Here is a 22,889-nt window from a genome sequence, read left to right as displayed (position 1 = left end):
GCTCTCTGTACATGACCCACTCTATTAACCCCCACACTGGGCTCTCTGTACATGACCCATCCCATCAACCCCCACACTGGGCTCTCTGTACATGACCCACTCCATTATCCCCCACACTGGGCTCTCTGTACATGACCCTCTCCATTAACCCCCACACTGGGCTCTCTGTACATGATCCATCCCATCAACCCCCACACTGTGCTCTCTGTACATGACCCACTCCATTAACCCCCCACACTGGGCTCTCTGTACATGACCCACTCCATTAACCCACACACTGGCTCCCTGTACATGACCCACTCCATTAACCCTCACACTGGGTTCCCTGTACATGACCCACTCCATTAACCCCCACACTGGGTTCCCTGTACATGACCCACTCCATTAACCCCCACACTGTGCTCTCCGTACATGACCCATCCCATCAACCCCACACTGGGCTCTCTGTACATGACCCACTCCTTTAATCCCCCCACACTGGTCTCTCTGTACATGACCCACTCCATTAACCCACACACTGGCTCCCTGTACATGACACACTCCATTAACCCTCACACTGGGTTCCCTGTACATGACCCACACCATTAACCCCCACACTGGGCTCTCTGTACATGACCCACTCCATTAACCCCCACACTGGGCTCTCTGTACATGACCCATCCCATCAACCCCCACACTGGGCTCTCTGTACATGACCCACTCCATTATCCCCCACACTGGGCTCTCTGTACATGACCCACTCCATTAACCCCCACACTGGGCTCTCTGTACATTGCCCATCCCATCAACCCCCACACTGGGCTCTCTGTACATGACCCACTCTATTAACCCCCCACACTGGGCTCTCTGTACATGACCCACTCCATTAACCCACACACTGGCTCCCTGTACATGACCCACTCCATTAACCCTCACACTGGGTTCCCTGTACATGACCCACTCCATTAACCCCCACACTGGGTTCCCTGTACATGACCCACTCCATTAACCCCCACACTCGGCTCTCTGTACATGACCCACCCCATTAACCCCCACACTGGGCTCTCTATACATGACCCACTCCATTAACCCTCACACTGGGTTCCCTGTACATGACCCACTCCATTAACCCCCACACTGGGCTCTCTGTACATGACCCACTCCATTAACCCCCACACTGGGTTCCCTGTACATGACCCACTCCATTAACCCACACCTACCGGATTCTCTGAATTTGACACAGGTTACCAGATTACCAAATTCGTCTCCTTCCTCATCCCATGAATCGCTGACTTCAATTGTTTCCCAGGAAACAACAGCTAGATTGTAAACTCCCCATGCTGGGTTTCATATCCTTCCATGCGCTTGCCTATGATTCCCAGGACTTGCTGTGACGAGTTCCTTATGTGCCCAAACATGTTGTTTCTCAGCCCATCAACCTTCCCAATCCGCCTGATGGCAGTCTGTGAGAGAAGGGAACCCTTCACAGTGAGGACATCCTGCAGAAGGCAATGTCAGAGCACTGCAGCCTTTTCCCCGGGAGTAACCAGGGACCCTGTTCATCCTGTGGCTACCCCTCAGCAACACGGAGGGTGGGAAATGAAAAAAAAATGGCTTGGTAGCATCTTCGGTTTTGTAAAATTCCCCTGAAAAGACTTGATGCGATTATCACCGCCGAAAGGGGGCAATCCGATATTAACTTGGTCGTTTCCAATTCACAGTCTGACTGTAACCTGTCTGAGATACATCCTCCCAGTAACTGGTGACGAGAACCTGTTTGTCTCTTTAATTGGATGGTTTTCTGAGTCTAACCAGTTTTCTGGATCTGCAGTCCGGAAATGGTCGGAATTCAACATAAATCGCTGTGTCGAGAAACTTGTTTTTGTTGTTTTCCATTTTATAAAATTAAATTGTGTTGTCCCCCCTCAGAGTGTTTTATTCCCAGTCCCTGATCGGAATAGGGAGAGTGGGTTCCCAGAATGTTGCTGATCCTTCTCTCCATCTCCCTGTGTTTTTCCCGGGTCTCTCCCGGTAAGTACATAATTCAGCTTTCCATTCTCTCTCTCTCTCTCTCTGTGTCTGGGGTGAATGTGAATCTCTTGGGGAGAGTTTGAAATGGGGGATGTTTGATCAGCCGCCTGTTATACAGCCAGCCTGATCTTTTACACATTGAAGGCAGCACAGTCTGGGAGACTCTGATGGGATTTGTGTCCAGGTCTCCTGACAGCAGGGTGTAGAAACCCCGAGATCAGAGAAGCTCCGAGCAAATGGGAAATGGTTCCAATGGACAATTTTAATTTTCACATCGATTGGGAGAAGCCAGACAGCTTCATCATTCCTGGTCTAAAGTCTTGTAAACCCTGCGGGGAGGAGAAGGATACTCCATGTTTAACCCAGCCCAGGCTCAGGGATCCATGATGGAGGTGACTCAGCAAGTCTGAGTCTATAGTGCTCCACCACATCTCCTCCACTTCCCGCTCCTCCGCCCTTGAGCCCCGCCTCTCCAATCGCCACCAGGACAGAACCCCACTGGTCCTCACCTACCACCCCACCAAACTCCATACACATCGTATCATCCTTCAACATTTCCGCCACCTCCAAACGGACCCCACCACCAGGGATATATTTCCCTCCCCTCCCCTATCAGCGTTCCGAAAAGACCACTCCCTCCATGACTCCCTCGTCAGGTCCACACGACCCACCAACCCAACCTCCACTCCCGGCACCTTCCCCTGCAACCGCAAGAAATGCAAAACTTGCACCCACACCTCCCCCCTTACTTCTCTCCAAGGCCCCAAGGGATCCTTCCATATCCGCCATAAATTCACCTGCACCTCCACACACATCATTTATTGCATCCGCTGCACCCGATGTGGCCTTCTCTATATGGGGAGACAGGCCGCCTACTTGCAGAACGTTTCAGAGAACACCTCTGGGACACCCGGACCAACCAACCCAATCACCCCGTGGCTCAACACTTTAACTCCCCCTCCCACTCCACCAAGGACATGCAGGTCCTTGGACTCCTCCATCGCCAGACCATAGCAACACGACGGTTGGAGGAAGAGCGCCTCATCTTCCGCCTCGGAACCCTCCAACCACAAGGGATGAACTCAGATTTCTCCAGTTTCCTCATTTCTCCTCCCCCCACCTTGTCTCAGTCAAATCCCTTGAACTCAGCACCGCCTTCCTAACCTGCAATCTTCTTCCTGACCTCTCTGCCCCCACCCCCACTCCGGCCTATCACCCTCACCTTGACCTCCTTCCACCTATCACATTTCCAACGCCCCTTGCCCAAGTCCCTCCTCCCTACCTTTTATCTTAGCCTGCTGGACACACTTTCCTCATTCCTGAAGAAGGGCTCATGCCCGAAACATCGATTCTTCTGCTCCTTGGATGCTGCCTGACCTGCTGCGCTTTTCCAGCAACACAATTTTAGCTCTGATCTCCAGCATCTGCAGTCCTCACTTTCTCCTCGAAAGTGCTTCTCCCAAGACCGAGGCAAAGTGGGCCATCCTCCTCCACCACACTCACCAAATCAATTAAAAATAGTTTTTACTTAATGTGATTATGGCTTGGCTGGTGGTGAGAAGGGCTCTGCCTGTGAGATCCTTTATGCACGCCCGGACTCTCAGCCGCACCGCACGCTGCCCTCGAAGCGGCTGCGGGGGAGACGAGACTGTCACACACCTCCTTCTGGAATGTGCCTACGCAGAAGAAATCTGGAGAGAAATGCAGTGATGTTTGTCGAGGTACGGCCCGAGCAGCGCCGTGACACGGGACGCCGTGCTCTACGGCCTGTTCCCCGGGACGCACACCGAGACGAACATCAACTGTGCCTGGAGGATCATCAACTCGGTGAAGGACGCTCTCTGGGCAGTCCGAAACCTGTTGATCTTCCAGCTGAACGAGTTGACCCCGACTGAGTGTTGCAGACTGCCACATTCCAAGGTCCAGGACTACGTGTTGAGGGATGCGCCGAAGCTTGGGGCAGCTGCCGCCAAGGCGCAGTGGGGAAAGACCACCGTATAACATCTGCCTGCCTAAAGAAGAACAGGGGGCCCACGGAGTCATTTGGGCTCCGCTGACACCTCAGCTAAATTTATGGAATATGATTGATAAACGTACAGACCTGTGTATAAAAATTATAAATTCTGATCTCTGTATGTAAATGTATGTATTTTTGAATTTATAATATGTAATTAGTGGTTTAGTCCTAAATTTATACAGTTCAGTCTCCTGTAAAAATGACTAGGGGGAAAGGAGCCCCTCCCCAGCTGCAGCAGAGGCGTTCGCAGCTGCCCGGGGGACTTACCTACGGTGGCGAGCCTCGTGAAAATAATCTCCAAACTCGATGCGAAGATCGATGCTTTCATAGAAGAGTCCCGAAGTCAGTGGAATTCATTCTCGGCCACGCTAGAAAAGCACGCCTGAGACATCGAAGAAATCGAGCGCCGAGTCGGAGGGGCGTAACTAAAGGCCGCGACCTCCGAGGCCATTGCAGAATCGGCCCTGGATCGGGTCCGGACGCTCGAGCAGCGAGTCCGGACCTTAGAGAATCACATTGACAACCTCGAGAATCGAGGTCATCGATAAAATATTTGCTTGCTGGGCCTTCCCGAACGGGCATAAGAAGGCCAGCTTATAAGGTTCCTTGAACAGTCGCTTCCACAGTTATTGAATCTGGAGGCTGGATCAGGCCAGGTAAGGGTAGAATGGGCCTACCAGGTTGCAATACATGGGCCCGGCTCGAACCAGCGCCCCCGCCCGGTCCTGTTCCGGCTGCAGAGCTATAAGGTGAGGCAGACACTTTTGGAAGCCTCCAGAAATCTTGGGAAAGATCCACAAGCCATGACTCATAAAGGATCCAAGATTATGTTATTCAATACTCTGCGCTACCAAGCTATACTACGCTATAGCCATGAAGGGTCCGTGTTTAACTTCGGATCACTGGAGAAGGCCAAGGAACTTTTGGACTCTCTTCGACAAATTATAAGAGTTAGTCGATGTTGTTTTGCCCTACCCCACCCCGGTTTATCCCCCACCTTTTTTTTCCTTTCATTATCTTACTGTTTATTATTATCTCCGGGGGGTGGGAAGAAGGGCTTATTTATTCATCCTTTACTTAGCGATTTCCTTTTCCCCTTTTTTTTATATATGTATATTATATATATAGGCCAGAGGGTCTAGTTAATGTAGATGGGGGGGGATGGTGGCAACCATATGTTATTTTATCTTTGTCCTTGGGAGCGGGGTTGTTTATTTTGTATTAATATATTTAATTATTATTTGCTGAGACTGTAATTTTATAGTCATATATGTTCATATATGGTATTAACATTACCAAATATATTCAGGTGTTGGTGTGGGTGGCGGTGAATAGGGTACTCACTGTTAGTTCTAATTCAGTAGTATACTTGAATTTTCTTTATCCTATCGTGGGGTGCCTGGGTCAAGGGTGGTTGGGAGAGGTTATGATGGGTGTTTTGGAATAAGGGGGAAGATCTCCATTTAAATACGTTTTATACTTTTTTTTACTATATAGAAATAGTTTTTTTTATATATTGATCTGAATGTACTGAAGAGCTTTTATTTTTGTGAATTTTATATGTTCTATGCTCGTGATGGTTTGGATAAATATGGGTTTTGTTGTGATCTGATGTTAACACATTCCGAGCAGGTATATCACTGCTCAATTTATGTGTTAGATTAGATTAGATTACATTACAGTGTGGAAACAGGCCCTTCGGGCCAACAAGTCCACACCGACCCGCCAAGCGCGACCCACCCATACCCCTACATTTACCCCTTACCTAACACTACGGGCAATTTAGCATGGCCAATTCACCTGACCTGCACATTTTTGGACTGTGGGAGGAAACCGGAGTACCCGGAGGAAACCCACGCAGACACGGGGAGAACGTGCAAACTCCACACAGGCAGTCGCCTGAGGCGGGAATTGAACCCGGGTCGCTGGCGCTGTGAGGCAGCAGTGCTAACCACTGTGCCACCGTGCCGCCCGTGTTATCCGTTGGAAAAATTTTTTCTCTTGAATAATGTAAGAATTTTAATGATACACTCTGGTTAGTTGTAAGTTAGATGAGTAGTTAGGTGAGTTTTGTCTTTTCTTTCTCTTGGTATTTCTTTTTCCTTGTCTGATAGATTTTGGTTATCATTTATTTAAGATTTAACTGTATGTCAATGTTTATACTTGGGTCTTTTTTTTAGTTTTCTTTTGTAAACTTGTGAAAAAAAAACCCAGCCCATGCTCAGCTGTGATGCCCTCATGGTTGAATAGGCCGGGTTATCTCAGACACCAACATCCTACTGGCCGTGTATGAAGGACTAATTAAAAAGCTCAGTGAAGGACAGTGAGGATCCTGCTCTGGATTGTCCATTCCCCTGTTTGACAGAGAGACTGTTCACACAGTAACTGTCCCCCACGGTCTCACACTTCATCCTCCCAAAATATTCCTGTTTCTCTTCATTTCAATCTGGCTTCACTCACCGCAAATCTTTCCTGGTTATGGTGATAAACCACAGCCCTGCCCCTGGGTTATCCTGAATTCCTCACTCCAGGTGGACCATGGGCAGGATTTTTCTTCCATTTATGCCAGTTTCCTGTTCCAGGTTAGTGATTTTCTGTTTAATATCCAATCACTGGATTGTGTCCCAGCCTCTCCCTGTGTCCACACTGATTCCATCGAGTATCTGAGTGACCCTGATTCTGTGTTTACTCCCTGTTCTAAGAGGCTGCAGCAGCTAATTCTGACCCAGTTGAATCTGATTCTGTTGATTATATCAGACAGGATTCTGACAGTGTTATAATTTGGCGGGTTATTGGAGATTGTCACTGTGTGGATGGGCCTCACTTTGACCAGCTGGAAGTGTGTGTAATTGTTTTCAGCCTGACCTTTACAGATATAACATGTTGAAAGTGATTTTGAGGGCAGTCTCTCACATTAGCGATGTCCCTGATGTCTGTGATGTGCTTCTAGTTTTGTAGCCCAGATATATTAATATGATGTTTATTTTCATGTTGAGAAACTTCCAGCTTTCATTGTTTGCTTTATAGAGGCTAATGTAATCACTGTGATTTACACAGTTGTTTCTGGAATTAAGAATTTTCCTGAGGTTACAAACACTGCAACAGTCAATGGAGTTATCATAGCTTCTCGTGACAGTAAAACCCAACAGTGCATCCCCAGGCAGCAGTTCATGGCAGAATCCTTCAATGTGAATTTCTGGGATTATCTCACACACCGGGCAAAAATACGTGCAAACATAGCAAAGGAAACAATGAGTGCAATAATGAAGAGGACAAACCAGACATCTGGTAAGATGTGGCTGATTGAATTTCTCTATTGGTTGTCCCCTTTCATCCTTTCATCATAAAACCTCATTCATTCCCCAACACTGACATTTGGTCCCCAGGACTGGGAGAGACGTAATAGACCTCAATGCTTCCCTTACCTCTGGGAGCCTTTTCCACCCACAGTGCACCACCAATATTCACCCCACTTCTTCATATCTTTTGAGCGACCGAAATAGGGAATTGTAGACACAGTGCAGTCAAAATGTTTTCCAAGGGTTTAACAAAACGTCTTAGATTTTGTACTCCGTTCGTCTATTTGCAAAGCCTATTGAAATCTCAGCTTTCAGTGTGACCCACCTTCCAACCATTGCTTTCTGAGATGTTCGACTTTATCTGTGAGAGTCTGAGTCACGGAGCAGATTCAGGTAACCTTTAATGTGATCGACAGCTTCAGTTACTGCATGTGATGTTGAGGTATCCCTCTGTAATTGGCTCTCTATACAGCATCTTACACAGTTCAAGTTTACCTCAATGTATTTCATCATATCACTGAACAACAAAGAGATGGACAGGTCATTGGCCCACTCCTGGTCCTTCATGACGTTTTCTCAGACTTTCTTATCTTTCTTCTTGAGGTTTTTCACAATAGATACTGTATTCCAGTGACATCTCCCTGCTGCACCATGTTAACTGCCATTTACTGGATACTTGCTTCAGGAATCTTTCACATTTCTCATCACAGGAAATACAAAAGAATATTGGTTTTTAAATGGTCCCAACAAAGTTAGGTAGTTTCACCAAATGTTAGAATTCTTCAGCTAACAAACTGTGTCTTAAAGTGTTCATTCAATCCACATTCCAATCTCTGCTGATCTCTGTTTTCATTCCTGTAGTAATGGGGAGGGGGAGGGGGGAGGGAGAGTGGGGATTGTGTTCACTGTCTGAAACTGGTTTGAATATTTTCCTCCAGTACTTTTAGTGTTTTTTTTATGTATATGTAGATTCACAACTACTTCAGAATCGATATCTATGATTATCTGAAGAATCATAAATGAAACCTACTCTTAATATTGTAACAGATTGATTAAATAATTCAAGAGAAACAACTAATTAGCGTGAAATGTTCTTATCTAAGAAAGCAACTGCAGCTGCACCTTCTCTCTCAGTCAGTAACCTTGATTACACAGAGTTACTATTGTCCTCCATGTGAAGGCTACTTGAAGCAAACATTTTCCTAAGTGCTGTAACTACTGTCAGCCATGTCCTGCTGCATTAACCATGGGCAGCCAGCAGCCATTTTGTGCCGCTCAGTCATGGGAGCCCTGACACCAGACAATGTCACACAACGTGGTTCTTCCTGTTATGTGAGTATCTCTGTTTCTTCAAACCTGGCCCTATGCAGTAACATCTTACAGGCACCCCGAAAGTAGAAATGTCACTGCAACATATCACAGGGTAGGAAAGTATCGCAGATGCTGGAAATCTGAAATTTAAACAGAAAATGCTGGAAATTCAAAGCTGGCCAGGCAGCATCCATCGAGAGATAAGCAGAGACAATCAAGAGTTATGTAAAGATTTGTAGCTTGGGTGCCGGTTGCCATGGGAAGGGTATGGTCGCTGAGCTAGAAAGTTGATTTGCAGACATTTCATCCCCTGTCTGAGTGACATCTCCAGTGCTTCAGAGCCTCCTGTGAAGCGCTGCTGTACTGTGCTTTCTGGAATTTATTTGGCTCTGTTCCTTCTGATTCCAGTTGTTCATTGGAGTGGCCGGTATAAAGGGCCTAGGTAATGTGTTTGTTGATGGAGTCTGTAGATGACTGGCGTGCTTCGAGAAATTCTCTGGCTGTCCTCAGTTTAGCTTGTCCTATGATGGTTGTGGAGAAAGTGAGATGCTGGAGATCAGAGCTGAAAATGTGTTGCTGGAAAAGCGCAGCAGGTCAGGCAGCATCCAGGGAACAGGAGAATCGACGTTTCAGGCAAAAGCCCTTCTTCAGGAATTCCTGAAGAAGGGCTTGTGCCCGAAACGTCGATTCTCCTGCTCCCTGGATGCTGCCTGACCTGCTGCGCTTTTCCAGCAACACATTTTCAGCTAGGATGGTTGTGTTGATTCAGTCGAATTTGTGGTCCTTGGCTTCTGTATATTTGGCTATCAGGGACAGCTGGTCAAAGTATTTAGTGGCTAGTTGGTGTTCGTGGATGTGGATTGCTCGTTGTCTGCCTGTTCTATATAGTGTTTCATGCAGTCTTTGCATGGTATCTTGTAAATTACCTTAGTCTTGCACATGATGGGTAAAGGGGCTTTTGTTGAAGGTTAGATCCTAGGGAGTTAAAGGTAGAGTATTGGCTTGGATAAGGGATTGACTAACTGACACAAAACAGAGGATCAGGAAAAATAGGTCCTTCTCTGGATTGTGACCTGTAGCTGGTCTTGTGCTGCATGGGTTAGTTGTCAGACTTCGAGTATTTACAATCTGTATAAATGAACTGCAAGCAGGGTCAGGGTGTATCATAGTTAAACTCATGGATGATACTGATATTGGTGGGAAACCAGGCTATGATGAGAAGATAATACATTTCCAGATGGATATTGGCTGGGAGAATGGGCCAGACTCTGACAGGTGGAGGTTAATGTGGATAAGTGTGGGGCTGTTCATTTTGGCCGAAAAATAAGAAGACAAATTGTCATTTCATTGGGAAGCAGGTTCACAGTGTGTCAGTGCAGAGGGATCTGGGTGTTTTTCGCCATGAATTGCAGAAAGTGGATATGCAGGTGCAGCATATAACAAGAAAGGCGAATGGAATACTGGCATTTATTGCAAAGAACATATGACAGAGGAGGAGGTGCTGGATGTCTTGAAATGGGTAAAGATGGATAAATCCGAGGACCTGATCAGGTGTACCCGAGAACTCTGTGGGAAGCTAGAGAAGTGATTGCTGGGCCTCTTGCTGAGATACTTGTATCATCGATAGTCACAGGTGAGGTGCCAGAAGACTGGAGGTTGGCTAATGTGCTGCCACTGTTTAAGAAGGGTGGTAAAACAAGCCAGGGAACTATAGACCGATGAGCCTGACCTCGGTGGTGGGCAAGTTGTTGGAGGGAATCCTGAGGGACAAAATGTGCATGTGTTTGGAAAGGCAAGGACTGATTCGGTATAGTCAACATGGTTTTGTGCGTGGGAAATTATGTCTCACAAACTTGATTGAGTTTTTTGACGAAGTAACAAAGAGGATTGATGAGGGCAGAGCGGTAGATGTGATCTATATGGACTTCAGTAAGGCGTTCGACAAGGTTCCCCATGGGAGATTGATTAGCAAGGTTAGATCTCATGGAATACAGGGAGAACTAGCCGTTTGGATACAGAACTGGCTCAAAGATAAAAGGCAGAGGTTGGTGGTGGAGGGTTGTTTCTCAGACTGGAGGCCAGTGACCAGTGGAATGCCACAAGGATTACACTGGTCAGAGACCTCCAGTCTGCTGGGTCCTCTACTTTTTGTCATTTACATAAATGATTTGGATGCGAGCATAAGAGGTATATTGGGGAAGTTTGCAGATGATACCAAAATTGGAGGTGTAGTGGACAGCGAAGAGGGTTACCTCAGATTACAACAGGATCTTGACCAGATGGGCCATTGGGCTGACAAGTGGCAGATGGAGTTTAATTCAAATAAGTATGAGATGCTGCATTTTGGAAAAGCAAATCTTGGCAGAATGTATACACTTAATGGTAAGGTCCCAGGGAGTGTTGCTGAACAAAGAGACCTTGGAGTGCAGGTTCATAATTCCTTGAAAATGGAGTCACAGGTAGATAGGATTGTGAAGAAGAAGGCGTTTGGTATGCTCCCCTTTATTGGTCAGAGTATTGAGTACAGGAGTTGGGAGGTCATGTTGCGGCTGTACAGGACATTGGTTAGGCCACTGTTGGAATATTGCATGCAATTCTGGTCTCCTTCCTATCGGAAAGATGTTGTGAAACTTGAAAGGGTTCAGAAAAGATTTACAAGGACTCGATTGGGTTGGGATATCTGGTCGGCATGGACGGGTTGGACCAAAGGGTCTGTTTCCATGCTGTAGATCTCTCTGACTCTATGACTGTAAGTGTTGTTACAATTATATAAGGCATTGGTGAGTCCACACCTGGAGAATTGGTCTCCTTACCTAAGGGAGGATGTGGTGGCATTGCAGGCAGTTCAGAGGAGGTTCACCAGGCTGTTCCAGGGATGAAAGGGTTATTGTACGAGAAGCAATTGTATAGCTTGGGCCTGGACTCACTGGAGACAAGAATAATGAAGAAGGATCTGATTGAGGAATATAAAATGCTCAAGGTGAATGGGAAGGTCGATGTCAAATAGATGTTCCTCTGTGGGACAGTCTCGAACAAGAGGTCATAGATATAGAGAGAGAGGAGATAGATTCAAAACTCATTTGAGAAGAAACTACCCCTTTCAGAGGGTTGTGAATCTGTGGAACTCACTGACCCAGAGCGGGGCAGAACCAATCAACAAATTCAAGAAAGAAATGGCTACGTTTCTGATGGAAAGCAGGATAATGGGGGATGGGAGCAGGCAGGAAGGTGGCGGTGAGATCAGGATAAGATCAGCCATGATCATGTTAAATGGTGGAGTGGACCCGAAGGGCTGACTTGCCCACTCTCCCTCTGAACTCCCATGTTACTAGGATTAACTGGGAATGTGTTTGAAAGCAGCATATCAAGTGTAGCACTGGAATCTATTACTTGTTGTCATTAAAATAGAAAAAAGAATTATAAAGCAAACAAAGCTAGGAATGAAGAAATATTTTAAAGATGCAGAAATTGATGGAATGATATTAATATTTTCATGTTAATTATGAGCCAATCAACAAACAGTTAGACAACTAATGAATTGAGAATATGAGGGACATGAAAGAGAACATTTGACTGTCACGGTCCATTCATGATCTGGAGATATTTTTGAATCACGTTGTGCAGATATATTGTGACCCCTTTGGGGCAGCTGGGACCTGAAACAGGGCATTCTGGGAAACCACCACTGCCCCAAAAGAGGCCAACTCATTATGTTTAATTTGTGATGAATAGATTAAACAATGAGAACAAAGTTTAAAAACACTGTAATAATTAGAGGAAATTGTACAGAAGGTAGATTCATAGAATCGTACAGCACAGAGACAGATCTTACAGTCAATTCTTTCATGCAGACCAGCTATCTTAAACTGATCTAAGTCCCATTTGTCAGCATTTCGAGTCATAGAGATGTACAGCACAGAAACAGACCTTTTGGTCCAAGTCACCCATGCCGACCAGATATCCTAAATTAATCTGGTCCCATTTGCCAGCACTTGGCCCATATCACTCTAAACCCTTCCTATTCATATACCCATCCAGATGTCTTTTAAATGCTGCAATTGTACTAACCTCCACCACTTCCTGTGGCACCTCATTCCATCCATGTACCACCCTCTGCATGAAAAGGTTGTCCCTTACGTCCCTTTCCCCTCTCTCCCTGAACTTATGCCCTCGAGTTCTGGACTCCCCCACCCCAGGATAAAGACCTTGTCTATTTATCCTATCCATGCCCTCATGACTTTATAAACCTCTATCAAGTCACCCCATAGTCTCCAATGCTCCAGCCTGTCCCAGCCTGTTCAGCCTTTCCCTTCAGCTCAAACCCGCAACCCTGACAAAATCCTTGAAAATCTTTTCTGGACCCTTCCAAGTTTCACAACATCTTTCCAATGGGAAGGAGGCCAGAATTGCATGCAATATTCGAAAAGCAGCCTTACCAATGTCCTATATAGTCACAACATAACTCCCAACTCCTGTACTCAATACTCTAACCAATAAAGGAAGGCATACAAAATGCCTTCTTCATTATCCTATCTACCTGCAAGTCTACTTTCAGGGATGCTGTGGTTCTGTTCGCCGAGCTGAAAGTTTTTGTTGCAAACGTTTCGTCCCCTGTCTAGGTGACATCCTCAGTGCTTGGGAGCCTCCTGTGAAGCGCTTCTGTGGTGTTTCCTCCGGCATTTATAGTGGCCCGTCCCTGCCACTTCCGGTTGTCAGTTTCAGCTGTCCGCTGTAGTGGCCGGTATATTGGGTCCAGGTCGATGTGTTTGTTGATGGAGTTTGTGGTTATGAAAGCAACCACCCCAATACACACAAACAAAGTTGCATCAAGACACTATTCAAAAGGGCCACAACACACTGCAGCACACCAGAACTGCAAAAAGAGAAAGAGGAACACCTGTACAAGGTATTCGCCAAAAACGGATATCCTCGCAATTTCATCAACAGATGCCTAAGGGAAAGACAACAGAACGAGGACATGCCGCAACCCAAAGGACTAGCCACACTACCATACATCAGGAGCATTTCAGAACTGACAGCCAGACTACTGCGACCACTAGGACTTATAACAGCACACAAACCAACAGCCACTCTCAGACAACAACTCACCAAAACGAAGGACCTGATACCCAGCATGAGCAAAACTAATGTAGTGTACAAAATCCAATGCAAGGACTGCACAAAACACTATATAGGACAAACAGGAAGACAGCTAACGATCCGCATCCACGAACATCAACTAGCCACGAAACGACACGACCAGCTATCCCTAGTAGCCACACACGCAGACGACAAGCAACATGAATTTGACTGGGACAACACTACCATTATAGGGCAAGCGAAACAAAGAACAGCCAGGGAATTCCTAGAAGCATGGCACTCATCCACAAACTCCATCAACAAACACATCGACCTGGACCCAATATACCGGCCACTACAGCGGACAGCTGAAACTGACAACCGGAAGTGGCAGGGACGGGCCACTATAAATGCCGGAGGAAACACCACAGAAGCGCTTCACAGGAGGCTCCCAAGCACTGAGGATGTCACCTAGCCAGGGGACGAAACGTTTGCAACAAAAACTTCCAGCTCGGCGAACAGAACCACAGCAACGAGCACCCAAACTACAAATCTTCTCACAAACTTTGAACTTTCAGGGAGCTATGAACCTGCACTCCAAGGTCTCTTTGTTCAACAGCACTCCCTCGGACCATATCATTCAGTGTATATGTCAGGCTCTGATTTGCTTTTCCAAAATGCAGCACCTCACATTTATCTAGACCAAACTCCGTCTGCCACTCCTCAGCCTGTGGGCCCATCTGATCAAGACCCCGTTGTAATCTGAGGTAACCTTCTTCAATGTCCACCACATCTCCAATTTTGGTGTCATCTGCAAACTTACTAACTATATCTCTGATGTTCACACCCAAATCATTTATATAAATGACAAAAAGCAGTAGAGCCATCACTGATCCTTGTGATATACCACTGGTCACAGGCCTCCACTCTGAAAAGCAACCTTCCACCCCCACCCTCTGTCTTCTACCTTTGAGCCAGTTCTATATTCAAATGGCTAGTTCCCCTGTATTCCATGAGATCTAACCTTGCTAACCAGTCTTCCATGTGGAACTTTGTCGAATGTCTTACTGAAGTCCGTATAGGACTACCACTCTGCCCTCATCAATCTTCTTTGTTACTTCCTCAAAAATCTCAAATCAAGTTTGTGAGACATGATTTCCCTCACACAAACCCATGCCGACTATCCCCAATCAGCCTTTGCCTTCCCAAATACGTGTAAATCCTGTCCCTCAGGATTCCCTCCAACAAAGTGCCACCACCAATGTCAGGGTCACCGGTCTGTAGTTCCCTGGGTTTTCCTTACCACCCTTCTTAAATAGTGGTACCATGTTAGCCAATCCCCAGTCTTCTTGTGACTATCGATGATACAAATATCTCAGCAAGGGGCCCAGCAATCACTTCCCTAGCTTCCCACAGAGTTCTAGGGTATACCTGATCAGGTCCTGGGGATTTATCCACTTTTATGTGTTTCATGACATCCAGCACTTCCTCCTCTGTCGTCTGGACATTTTTCAAGATGTCACCATCCATTTCCCTACATTCTATATCTTCTATGTCCTTCTCCAGAGTAAACCCTGATGCAAAATACTCATTTAGCATCTCCTCCATCTCCTCTCGCTCCATACAAAGGCTGCCTCTCCCTACTTACCCTTCTGTCCTTATTTGTAAAAACCCTTTGGATTCTCCTTAACCCTATTTGGCAAAACTATCTCTTGTCCCCTTTTTGCCCTCCTGATATCTGTCTTAAGTATACTCCTACTGCATTTATACTGTTCTAAGGATTCACTTGAACTATCCTGTCTATATTGTCATATGCTTCCTTCTTATTCTTAACCAAACCCTCAATTTCTCTTGTCATCCAGCATGCCTACACCTACCAGCCTTTCTTTTCCCCCTGACAGAAATATACTGCCTCTGGACTTCTATTGTCTCACTTTTGAAGGTTTCCCATTTTCCAACCATCCCTTTACCTGCGAACATCTGCCCCCAGTCAGCTTTTGAAAGTTCTTGCCTAATACCATCAAACTTAGCCTTCCTCCAATTTAGAACTTCAACCTTTAGGTCAGGTCTATCTTTTTCCATCACTATTTTAAAACTAATAGAATTATGGTTGCTGGCCCCAAAGTGCTCCTCCACTGACACCTCAGTCACTTTTACCTTATTTCCCAAGACTCAGTCAAGTTTTCCTCCTTCTCTAGTAGGTACATGCACATACTGAATCATAAAGTTTTCTTGTACACAAATTCCTCTCCATCTAAACGCTTAACACTATGGCAATCCCAGTCTATGTTTGGAAAGTTGAAATCCCCTTCCATAACCACCCGATTATTCTTACAGATAACTGAAATCTCCTTACAAACCTGTTTCTCATTTTTCCACTAACTATTAAGGCATCTACAATCCCAGAAAGGTGATCATCCCTTTCTTATTTCTCAGTTCCACCCAAATAACTCACCTTGATGTACTCCCAGGAATATCCTCCTTCAGTTATACTATCCCTTTTCAAAAATGCCGCTCCCCTTCCTCTCTTGCCCACCCCCCACCGACCCCACCGCTTGCAATCCTTCTCTGACATTTGTATCCTGGAACATTAAGCGACCAGGCCTGATCATCCTTGAGCCACATTTCTGTAATTGCTATGATATCCCAGTCCCATGTTCCCAGCCATGCCCTGAGTTCATTTGCCTTCTCTATTCGGCCTCTTGCATTGAAGTAAATGCAGTTTAATTTATCACTGCTATCTTGTTGTCTGCTATGTTCCTTCCTGCCCCAGCTGTTTGACTAACTCCCTTTCCCAACTGTACCAGTCTCGGCTTGATCACTTTTCTCAATATCTCCCTGGGTGTGCCCCCTCCCTCCACCTTACTCATTTAAATCCTCCTGAGCAGCTCTAGCAAATCTCCCTGCCAGTATATTAGCCCCCTTCCAATTTAGATGCAATCTATCCTTCTTGTACAGGTCACTTCTACCTCAGAAGAGATTCCAAAGATCCAAAAATGTGAAACCCTCTCCCATATACCAGCTCCTCAGCCACGTATTCATCTGCTCTATCCTCCTATTTCTACCCTCACTAGTTCGCAGCACCAGGAGTAATCAAGATATTACTACCCTCGAGGACCTCCTTTTTAAATCTCTGCCTAACTCTCTATATTCTCCATTCTGAATCTCATCCTTTTCCCTTCTTATGTCGTTGGTTCCAACATGTACAATGACCTCCTGCTTGTCCCTCTCCCCTTTTGAGAACATTCTTCACTCTGTCTGAGATATCCTTGATCCTGAGACCAGGGAGTTAACACACCATTCTGATTTTTCACGGCTGGTCACAGAAACGTCGTCTGTGCCTCTGAATAGAGAGTGTCGTGACACAATCGATTGCTTGGAACCCGACGTACCCGTCATTACATGAGAGCCAGTCTTGATACCAGAAACTTGGCTGTTCCTGTTACATTCACCTGAGACTCCATCACCCCTTACATTTTCCAAAACAGCATACTTGTTTGAAATGGGAATAGCCACAGGAGACTCCTGCACTTCGTGCCTAACTCTCCTACCTTTCCTGGAGGTAACCCATCTATCTGACCGTATCTGCGGCTTTTCTGCCTTCCTGTAACTGCCATCCATCACACCCCATTGCTCTAGCAAATTCCTCATTGCCTTCAACTGTAGCTCCAACCGATCCATGCGATTCAATAGGATTCGCAACCAAACACATTTCCTGCAAACATAATCATCAGTAACATGAAAACTCTCCCTAACCTCCCACATCCGACAGGAAGAGCATATCACTCTACTAAAGGCTATCACTGCTCCTTCACAATCTACGGATCCAGAAAATATCACCGTCTTATTGCGCTGGAAAGCAGTGCTCCAGGCTAACTGGGAATGTTTGGTTTATATTTCTAAACATTTAATCAAGAGACAGGATACAATTAAACAAATAATCAAAACAGAATTTACTCTATTCAGTTCTGCAGACTTCCAGAAAGGTTACATATTAAAAATTATGAATGTATCTGTTCCTGTGCTGGTTCCTCCAAGGTCAGCTGTGAATTTCGCTGTTTGCTACCTTTCCAAGACACACTTTGATATCCACAGATACGTGAACTCTTTGTCTGCCTTTCCTCCTTACCCAAAATGCAACACCTTTTATTTAAATTAAACTCCTCAGCCCTGTTTTGGTGTCATCTGCAAATGAACCATTACTGACCATTCCTCCTATCTGCACATCCAAATCATTTATAAAACTGACAGAAGATGGACACAGGGAGTGAGTAACTTAAAGAGATTGATTCTCATCTCCATTCAGCCAGGCTCAGGGGAAGAGATTGCACAGCTCCACGCAGGGAGAGGGTCCTTGTAAATAACACACAGAGTCTGAGCGTGGGCCAGAGCCTGTGGGAGGCTGACAGAGTGGTCACTGACAGACATGGACTACATCCCCCAGACTGCAGCCTGTGATTGAGACAAATGATCAGAAGGACTGGGCCTGTCGTTCCAGGACAGTGGGAATGTGAGTGCTGGAATTCTGACCTGGATCAGAGAGCATATTGCTTATTTGCTCCAGGTTGAGGTGTGAGACAGCAGTTGGAGAAAGGGGCAGTGCTGCCTGAGTCTGGGACCCTCTGACAGCACAGGCCTTGGGGATTAGCCCCATGTGTAACTCCCTCACCCCCTGGGCCTGGTACAGGATAATTTGACCGGATTGTTTCTCTGGTTAAATAATTTGTTAATTATCTATGTCTGTTTGATCACTGACAGGAATTCACACTTTTCAACAGATAACTACTGTTGAGGTCAGTGATGACGGCAGCATTAAGAAATCGATGAGATTTGGATTTGATGGAAAGGATTTTATCAGTTTAGAACCAGACACAATGAGATGGATCACATCCAATCCCATTGCAGTGATGACTAAAGAGAAATGGGATTCTGATGAATCCTGGAACAACTACTGGAAAAGAAATCTGGAAGAACTCGCTGTTGAATATTTAAACAGATATCTGGAAGCTGGAAAAGATTATTTCAAAAGGAAAAGTATGTATTTCTGTTTTGCTCCATGTTCTGATCTAGCCTCACTGATCTATGAAACCGCTCTCCCATTCCATTCAGTGTCTGTCTATTGTTTGTGATTTCACCCTTTCCCATCACAGTTCAGCCTGAAGTGTTCATCTCCAGGAGGGAGCCCAATGGTCAGGACAAGCCGCTCACTCTTTCCTGCCTAGTCACTGGGTTTGATCCTGTAGACATCGAGGTGACCTGGCTAAGGAATGGAGAGGTCATGTCTGAGACCCAATCCTCAGGGGTTCGACCGAACCATGACGGGACCCATCAGATCCAGAAAGAGATTGAGATCAATGTTGGGGATGAGGATCAATACTCCTGTCACATTGAACACAGCAGCCTGGCAGAGGCCCAGCTCTATCAGTGGGGTAAGTGACAGGTGAAATCATTTAGAGGACACTTTTTCACTTCCTTGTTTGCAACTACCCACCTTGTTCTCTGCGTTGATATGTCATGTTGGTCTCACTGAGTTAAAGATTTCAATTCTAAGTTTGAAAGGGTCACCGAATTCCAGAGCCTTTAGGGGATTCCAGATTCCCAAAGACCTGTGAAGTACTCGTCGATTTCACTCCGGAATAATCTCACTAGAATTACAAGCAGATTCCCTTGTATTCCAGGCTTCAGCACAAGACATGGGCCCAGATTGTCCAGCAGCCAGACACCCTGCGAGAGGAGGGTGTGGACCCGTCAGAATTCCTGACTCACGGAATGGGATTTGTCCGGGAAGTTTCAACTTCCAATGGACAATTACCTCAAACCGGAACCCTCTGGAAAGATCTCAGGTTCTGAGGTTAGGGATTAGAAGCTTCTTTAACTCCTAGTGTGATGATGCTGTCACTTTAAAAGGTTGTTGGTGTCCTAGTTTTTGTTTGGAAGAGAGGTTGTAAGGCAGAGGCACCAAACATGCTGCTGGTGATGACTGAGGTAAACCAGTTGTAAGGCCTTGGGGTTTTATTTTAAGCTGGAACAATAGAAGCAGTCTGAATGGGTATGGCCAGCTCTTACAGATCCAGATTTCTCAGTTTGTTTTTTTTCAGTTACATCAGAAGCTTTTGGGGTCTCAAAAGAGTTGGCAGCTTCAGTGAGTGTCACCTGGCTACTACTCTCTGCATTTATTTCTTGATATTGTTTCCTCTGGGACTGGAGAACTGCATGTAAGAATCTGTGTCTGAATTTACCTTTTTGCCAAGGTGTTTATGGGATGTAACAATTGGAACAGTTAATTAATAATAAGTACTGTATTCGGTTACATTTTTCAATTGTTAAGTTATTCAAAATTCCTTTTTTGTTTTTATTTTAATGACAGCGTTTAAATAAATTGTGTTTTGCTTAACATTGAGTTGTTTGAACACTTGCATTGTATCTGGAACACTGCACTTCCCATCCAGTTTTAAAATAAGAAGCAGTTCAGATCTAGGCTACCTTCTTCAGATATTTTGAGGGGGCCTGATCTGGTCCCTAACAGACTGAGAAAACCGACCATCTCCAAAAGTACTGCTGATCCCTCCATTCACACACTGACGAGGATATCTGGTCAGTGTGGGCAAGTTGGACTGAATATACACACTTGTTGTGTGACTCTTTAACTCTTTGACACCATCCCCTCAAAATACATGACCTGATATTCTGCAACCAACACTTGACCTCTCCCCAGCACCAACACCAGCTCACCGCCTCCAGACGTCTGTCAGACTCACAGTGCATCACCCTGGACAGACAACTGGGACACAACACAGAACTCCACAACTGGATCCCTAACAAGGCCCCCTCACCAGCCCACTGTGGCACCCAAACCCCATTCCATTGGTACTCAACATCCCCAACACTCACCAGTGAGTTCCCAAACTGCCCCTTGCCCAACCACTGAGGAAGTGCCTTTCTGGGAGACCGAACTACACCCCTCCAACCATTCACTCACTCCTTCACCTCACCCAAGGCCGATCTACCCCACCAGCACTAGTAAGGACAGGACACAGAGATATTGGGGAGAATGGGAACTGAACTGTCTGGGGAGGTAACCCCCAGGACAGGCACAACACGATGTTTATACCCCTATCAATGGGATCCTTGGTGACTTCACTGGAGAGTGAAATCGGGAGAGGGTCAAACCCGCATTTCAACCAATCCTAACAGCCCGGAGCAGTTATAATTGTTCCCAATTAACACAGGGTTAGAAATAAATCCAGGAACAGAGAGAATCCTGATATATTTCCAATGTGTTTCAGAAAATCTGAAAAGCAATTGGCTGCATTCCCAACTTGGAAGTCTCATTGCATCAATGGTCATTCTATTGGCTGTTATTGTCGGGATAGTCGGAATAATCAACCTGAAATGGTCACGGAGAGGTAAGAATCAGAGAGAGGGGAATGTGGAACTGAGGGGACAGAGTGAGTGTGGGGGAGTCTCCAGTACTGGGAGTACAGGGCACTGTGGGGAATGGAACTGATTGAATTCCCACACACAGATACACACGTATAAACACGTCTCGTTCCCTGTCTGATCTTCCTTTATGTGATCAGCCCAGACCAGGTCTAATATTGATCATTAGACCCACTGCACCCAATCAGACCCTCACTGACTGAATATTAATGGAATGGAAGGGATTTTCTGCATCTCCATAAAGTGTAAGGATGGAGGGGAGTATGGGAATGAGGATTTCTGACACAATCCCTGTAAAACCTTCCTTCCTGCCTTGTTTGGGCACCATCTCCTTGATAAATTTTGAAGATCTCTCTCCCTTAATGAGTTTGTGCAGTTTTGGATGACTTATTACTTTGGTTTGACCCTCGGCGTGTGACTCTGATACCGATCATGTTATTCCAGGCATTTGGTTTGTCTCCAGTACCACCGTATTTTTAATGTTTTGGAATGATCTCTCTGCCCCATTTAATGGGATTCTGGGTCATCCCTTCTCTTGTTATCCAGCTGTTGACACTTTCCTCCCACCATCTGACATTTGTGATCACCTGCAGAGACTCCACTCACCCCATTTGGATGATCTTTTGATCTCCCTGCTGATAAGTTCGGTGTCTGTGAGCTTCTCTCTCACTTCACCTGAGGAAGGGGCTACGCTCAGAAAGCTTGTGATTTCAAACAAACCTGTTGGACTGTAACTTGGGGCCGTGTGTGATTTCTGACTGTGTTCACTCGAGTCCAATACCTACACCTCCACATCAGTCTCCATTCCCTCACACTTGTTGTGTTCTCACTCTCTGAGAATGGATTATTCCCCATCCTAATGGACATTTATTTTGTTTCTACAGGTTCACCAAATGGGACCTACACAACAGCTCCCAGTAAGTGACTGAGGGGACAGAGTGTTGGGAATGATGGATAAGGTAATGGGAGGTGTAGAGTAGATTCCCTACAGTGTGGAAACAGGTCCTTCAGCCCACCAAGTCCACACAGACCCTCCAAAGAGTAACCCACCCAGACCCATTCCCCTACCCTATATTTACCCCTGACTAACACACCTAACACTATGGGCAATGTAACATGGCCAATTCACCTGACCTGCACACCTTTGGATTGTGGGCAGAAACCGGAGCACCCGGAGGAAACCCACACAGACACGGGGAGAATGTGCAAAATCCGCACAGTCACCCGAGGTGGGAATTGTACATGGGTCCCTGGTGCTGTGAGGCAACAGTGCTAACCACTGAGCCACCGTGCTGCCCCTATTAGAGTGTAGAGCTATATTTGCCAGGGTGTTGCTGAGGGTGATGGGTCCGTCTCCTCACAATGCTGTTTCTCAGCCAACACTCTCTTATCGTCCTGTTTCTCTACTCCATGTCCCCAGTGCTCTCCTTCGAATTGTCACCCTCCATTCTCTTCCCCCACTGCCCCTCCCTCCACTCACTCACCCTTAATTCCCAATGGGGGGTGGGCTCAGAGAGTCTGGTTAGTTAGTGCTGAGGGTGATTAAATCCTGGGTCCACTGAGTGATAGAGAATATCTCACACTGTCTCATTTTATATTTGATATAACTTCTCACATTCTGTTTTTATTTTCTCAGCTTCTGATATCTCTGGTGCAGCTTCTTCATGATTCAGTAAGTGACATGTCAACTTTTCTCTGACGGAAATTTATTCAGATTTATATTCTCTAGATTT

At 45.9% G+C, this 22,889-nt stretch overlaps 1 protein-coding gene across 1 annotated transcript; it reads left to right on the top strand.

Annotated features, from left to right (window-relative positions):
• The first annotated feature begins 1,421 nt into the window (after positions 1-1,421).
• On the top strand, positions 1,422-22,824 carry LOC148140895 (class I histocompatibility antigen, F10 alpha chain-like). Its single transcript, XM_087979043.1, has 7 exons — positions 1,422-2,010; positions 7,055-7,315; positions 18,475-18,750; positions 18,867-19,145; positions 21,003-21,122; positions 22,041-22,073; positions 22,793-22,824. Exons 1-7 carry the CDS (start codon positions 1,959-1,961, stop codon positions 22,822-22,824), a joined length of 1,053 nt encoding a protein of 350 aa, XP_087835169.1. The 5' UTR covers positions 1,422-1,958.
• Positions 22,825-22,889: the final 65 nt, after the last annotated feature.

Source organism: Chiloscyllium plagiosum, unplaced genomic scaffold, assembly GCF_037043375.1.
Source record: "Chiloscyllium plagiosum isolate Xiang-an unplaced genomic scaffold, Cpla_swu_hap1 HiC_scaffold_35, whole genome shotgun sequence".
In the NCBI taxonomy this organism is placed as follows: Eukaryota; Metazoa; Chordata; class Chondrichthyes; order Orectolobiformes; family Hemiscylliidae; genus Chiloscyllium; species Chiloscyllium plagiosum.
Note: the sequence above shows the minus strand (reverse complement) of the source record. Positions and strands in the feature narration are given on the sequence as shown.

Bases quoted from the DNA above. Each gene is read 5' to 3' on its own strand.
- LOC148140895 (XM_087979043.1), top strand. From the start codon at position 1,959: ATGTTGCTGATCCTTCTCTCCATCTCCCTGTGTTTTTCCCGGGTCTCT. The intron at 19,146-21,002 runs GTAAGTGACAGG...AATGTGTTTCAG, and splicing joins GGCCCAGCTCTATCAGTGGG to AAAATCTGAAAAGCAATTGG. The intron at 22,074-22,792 runs GTAAGTGACTGA...TTATTTTCTCAG, and splicing joins GACCTACACAACAGCTCCCA to CTTCTGATATCTCTGGTGCA.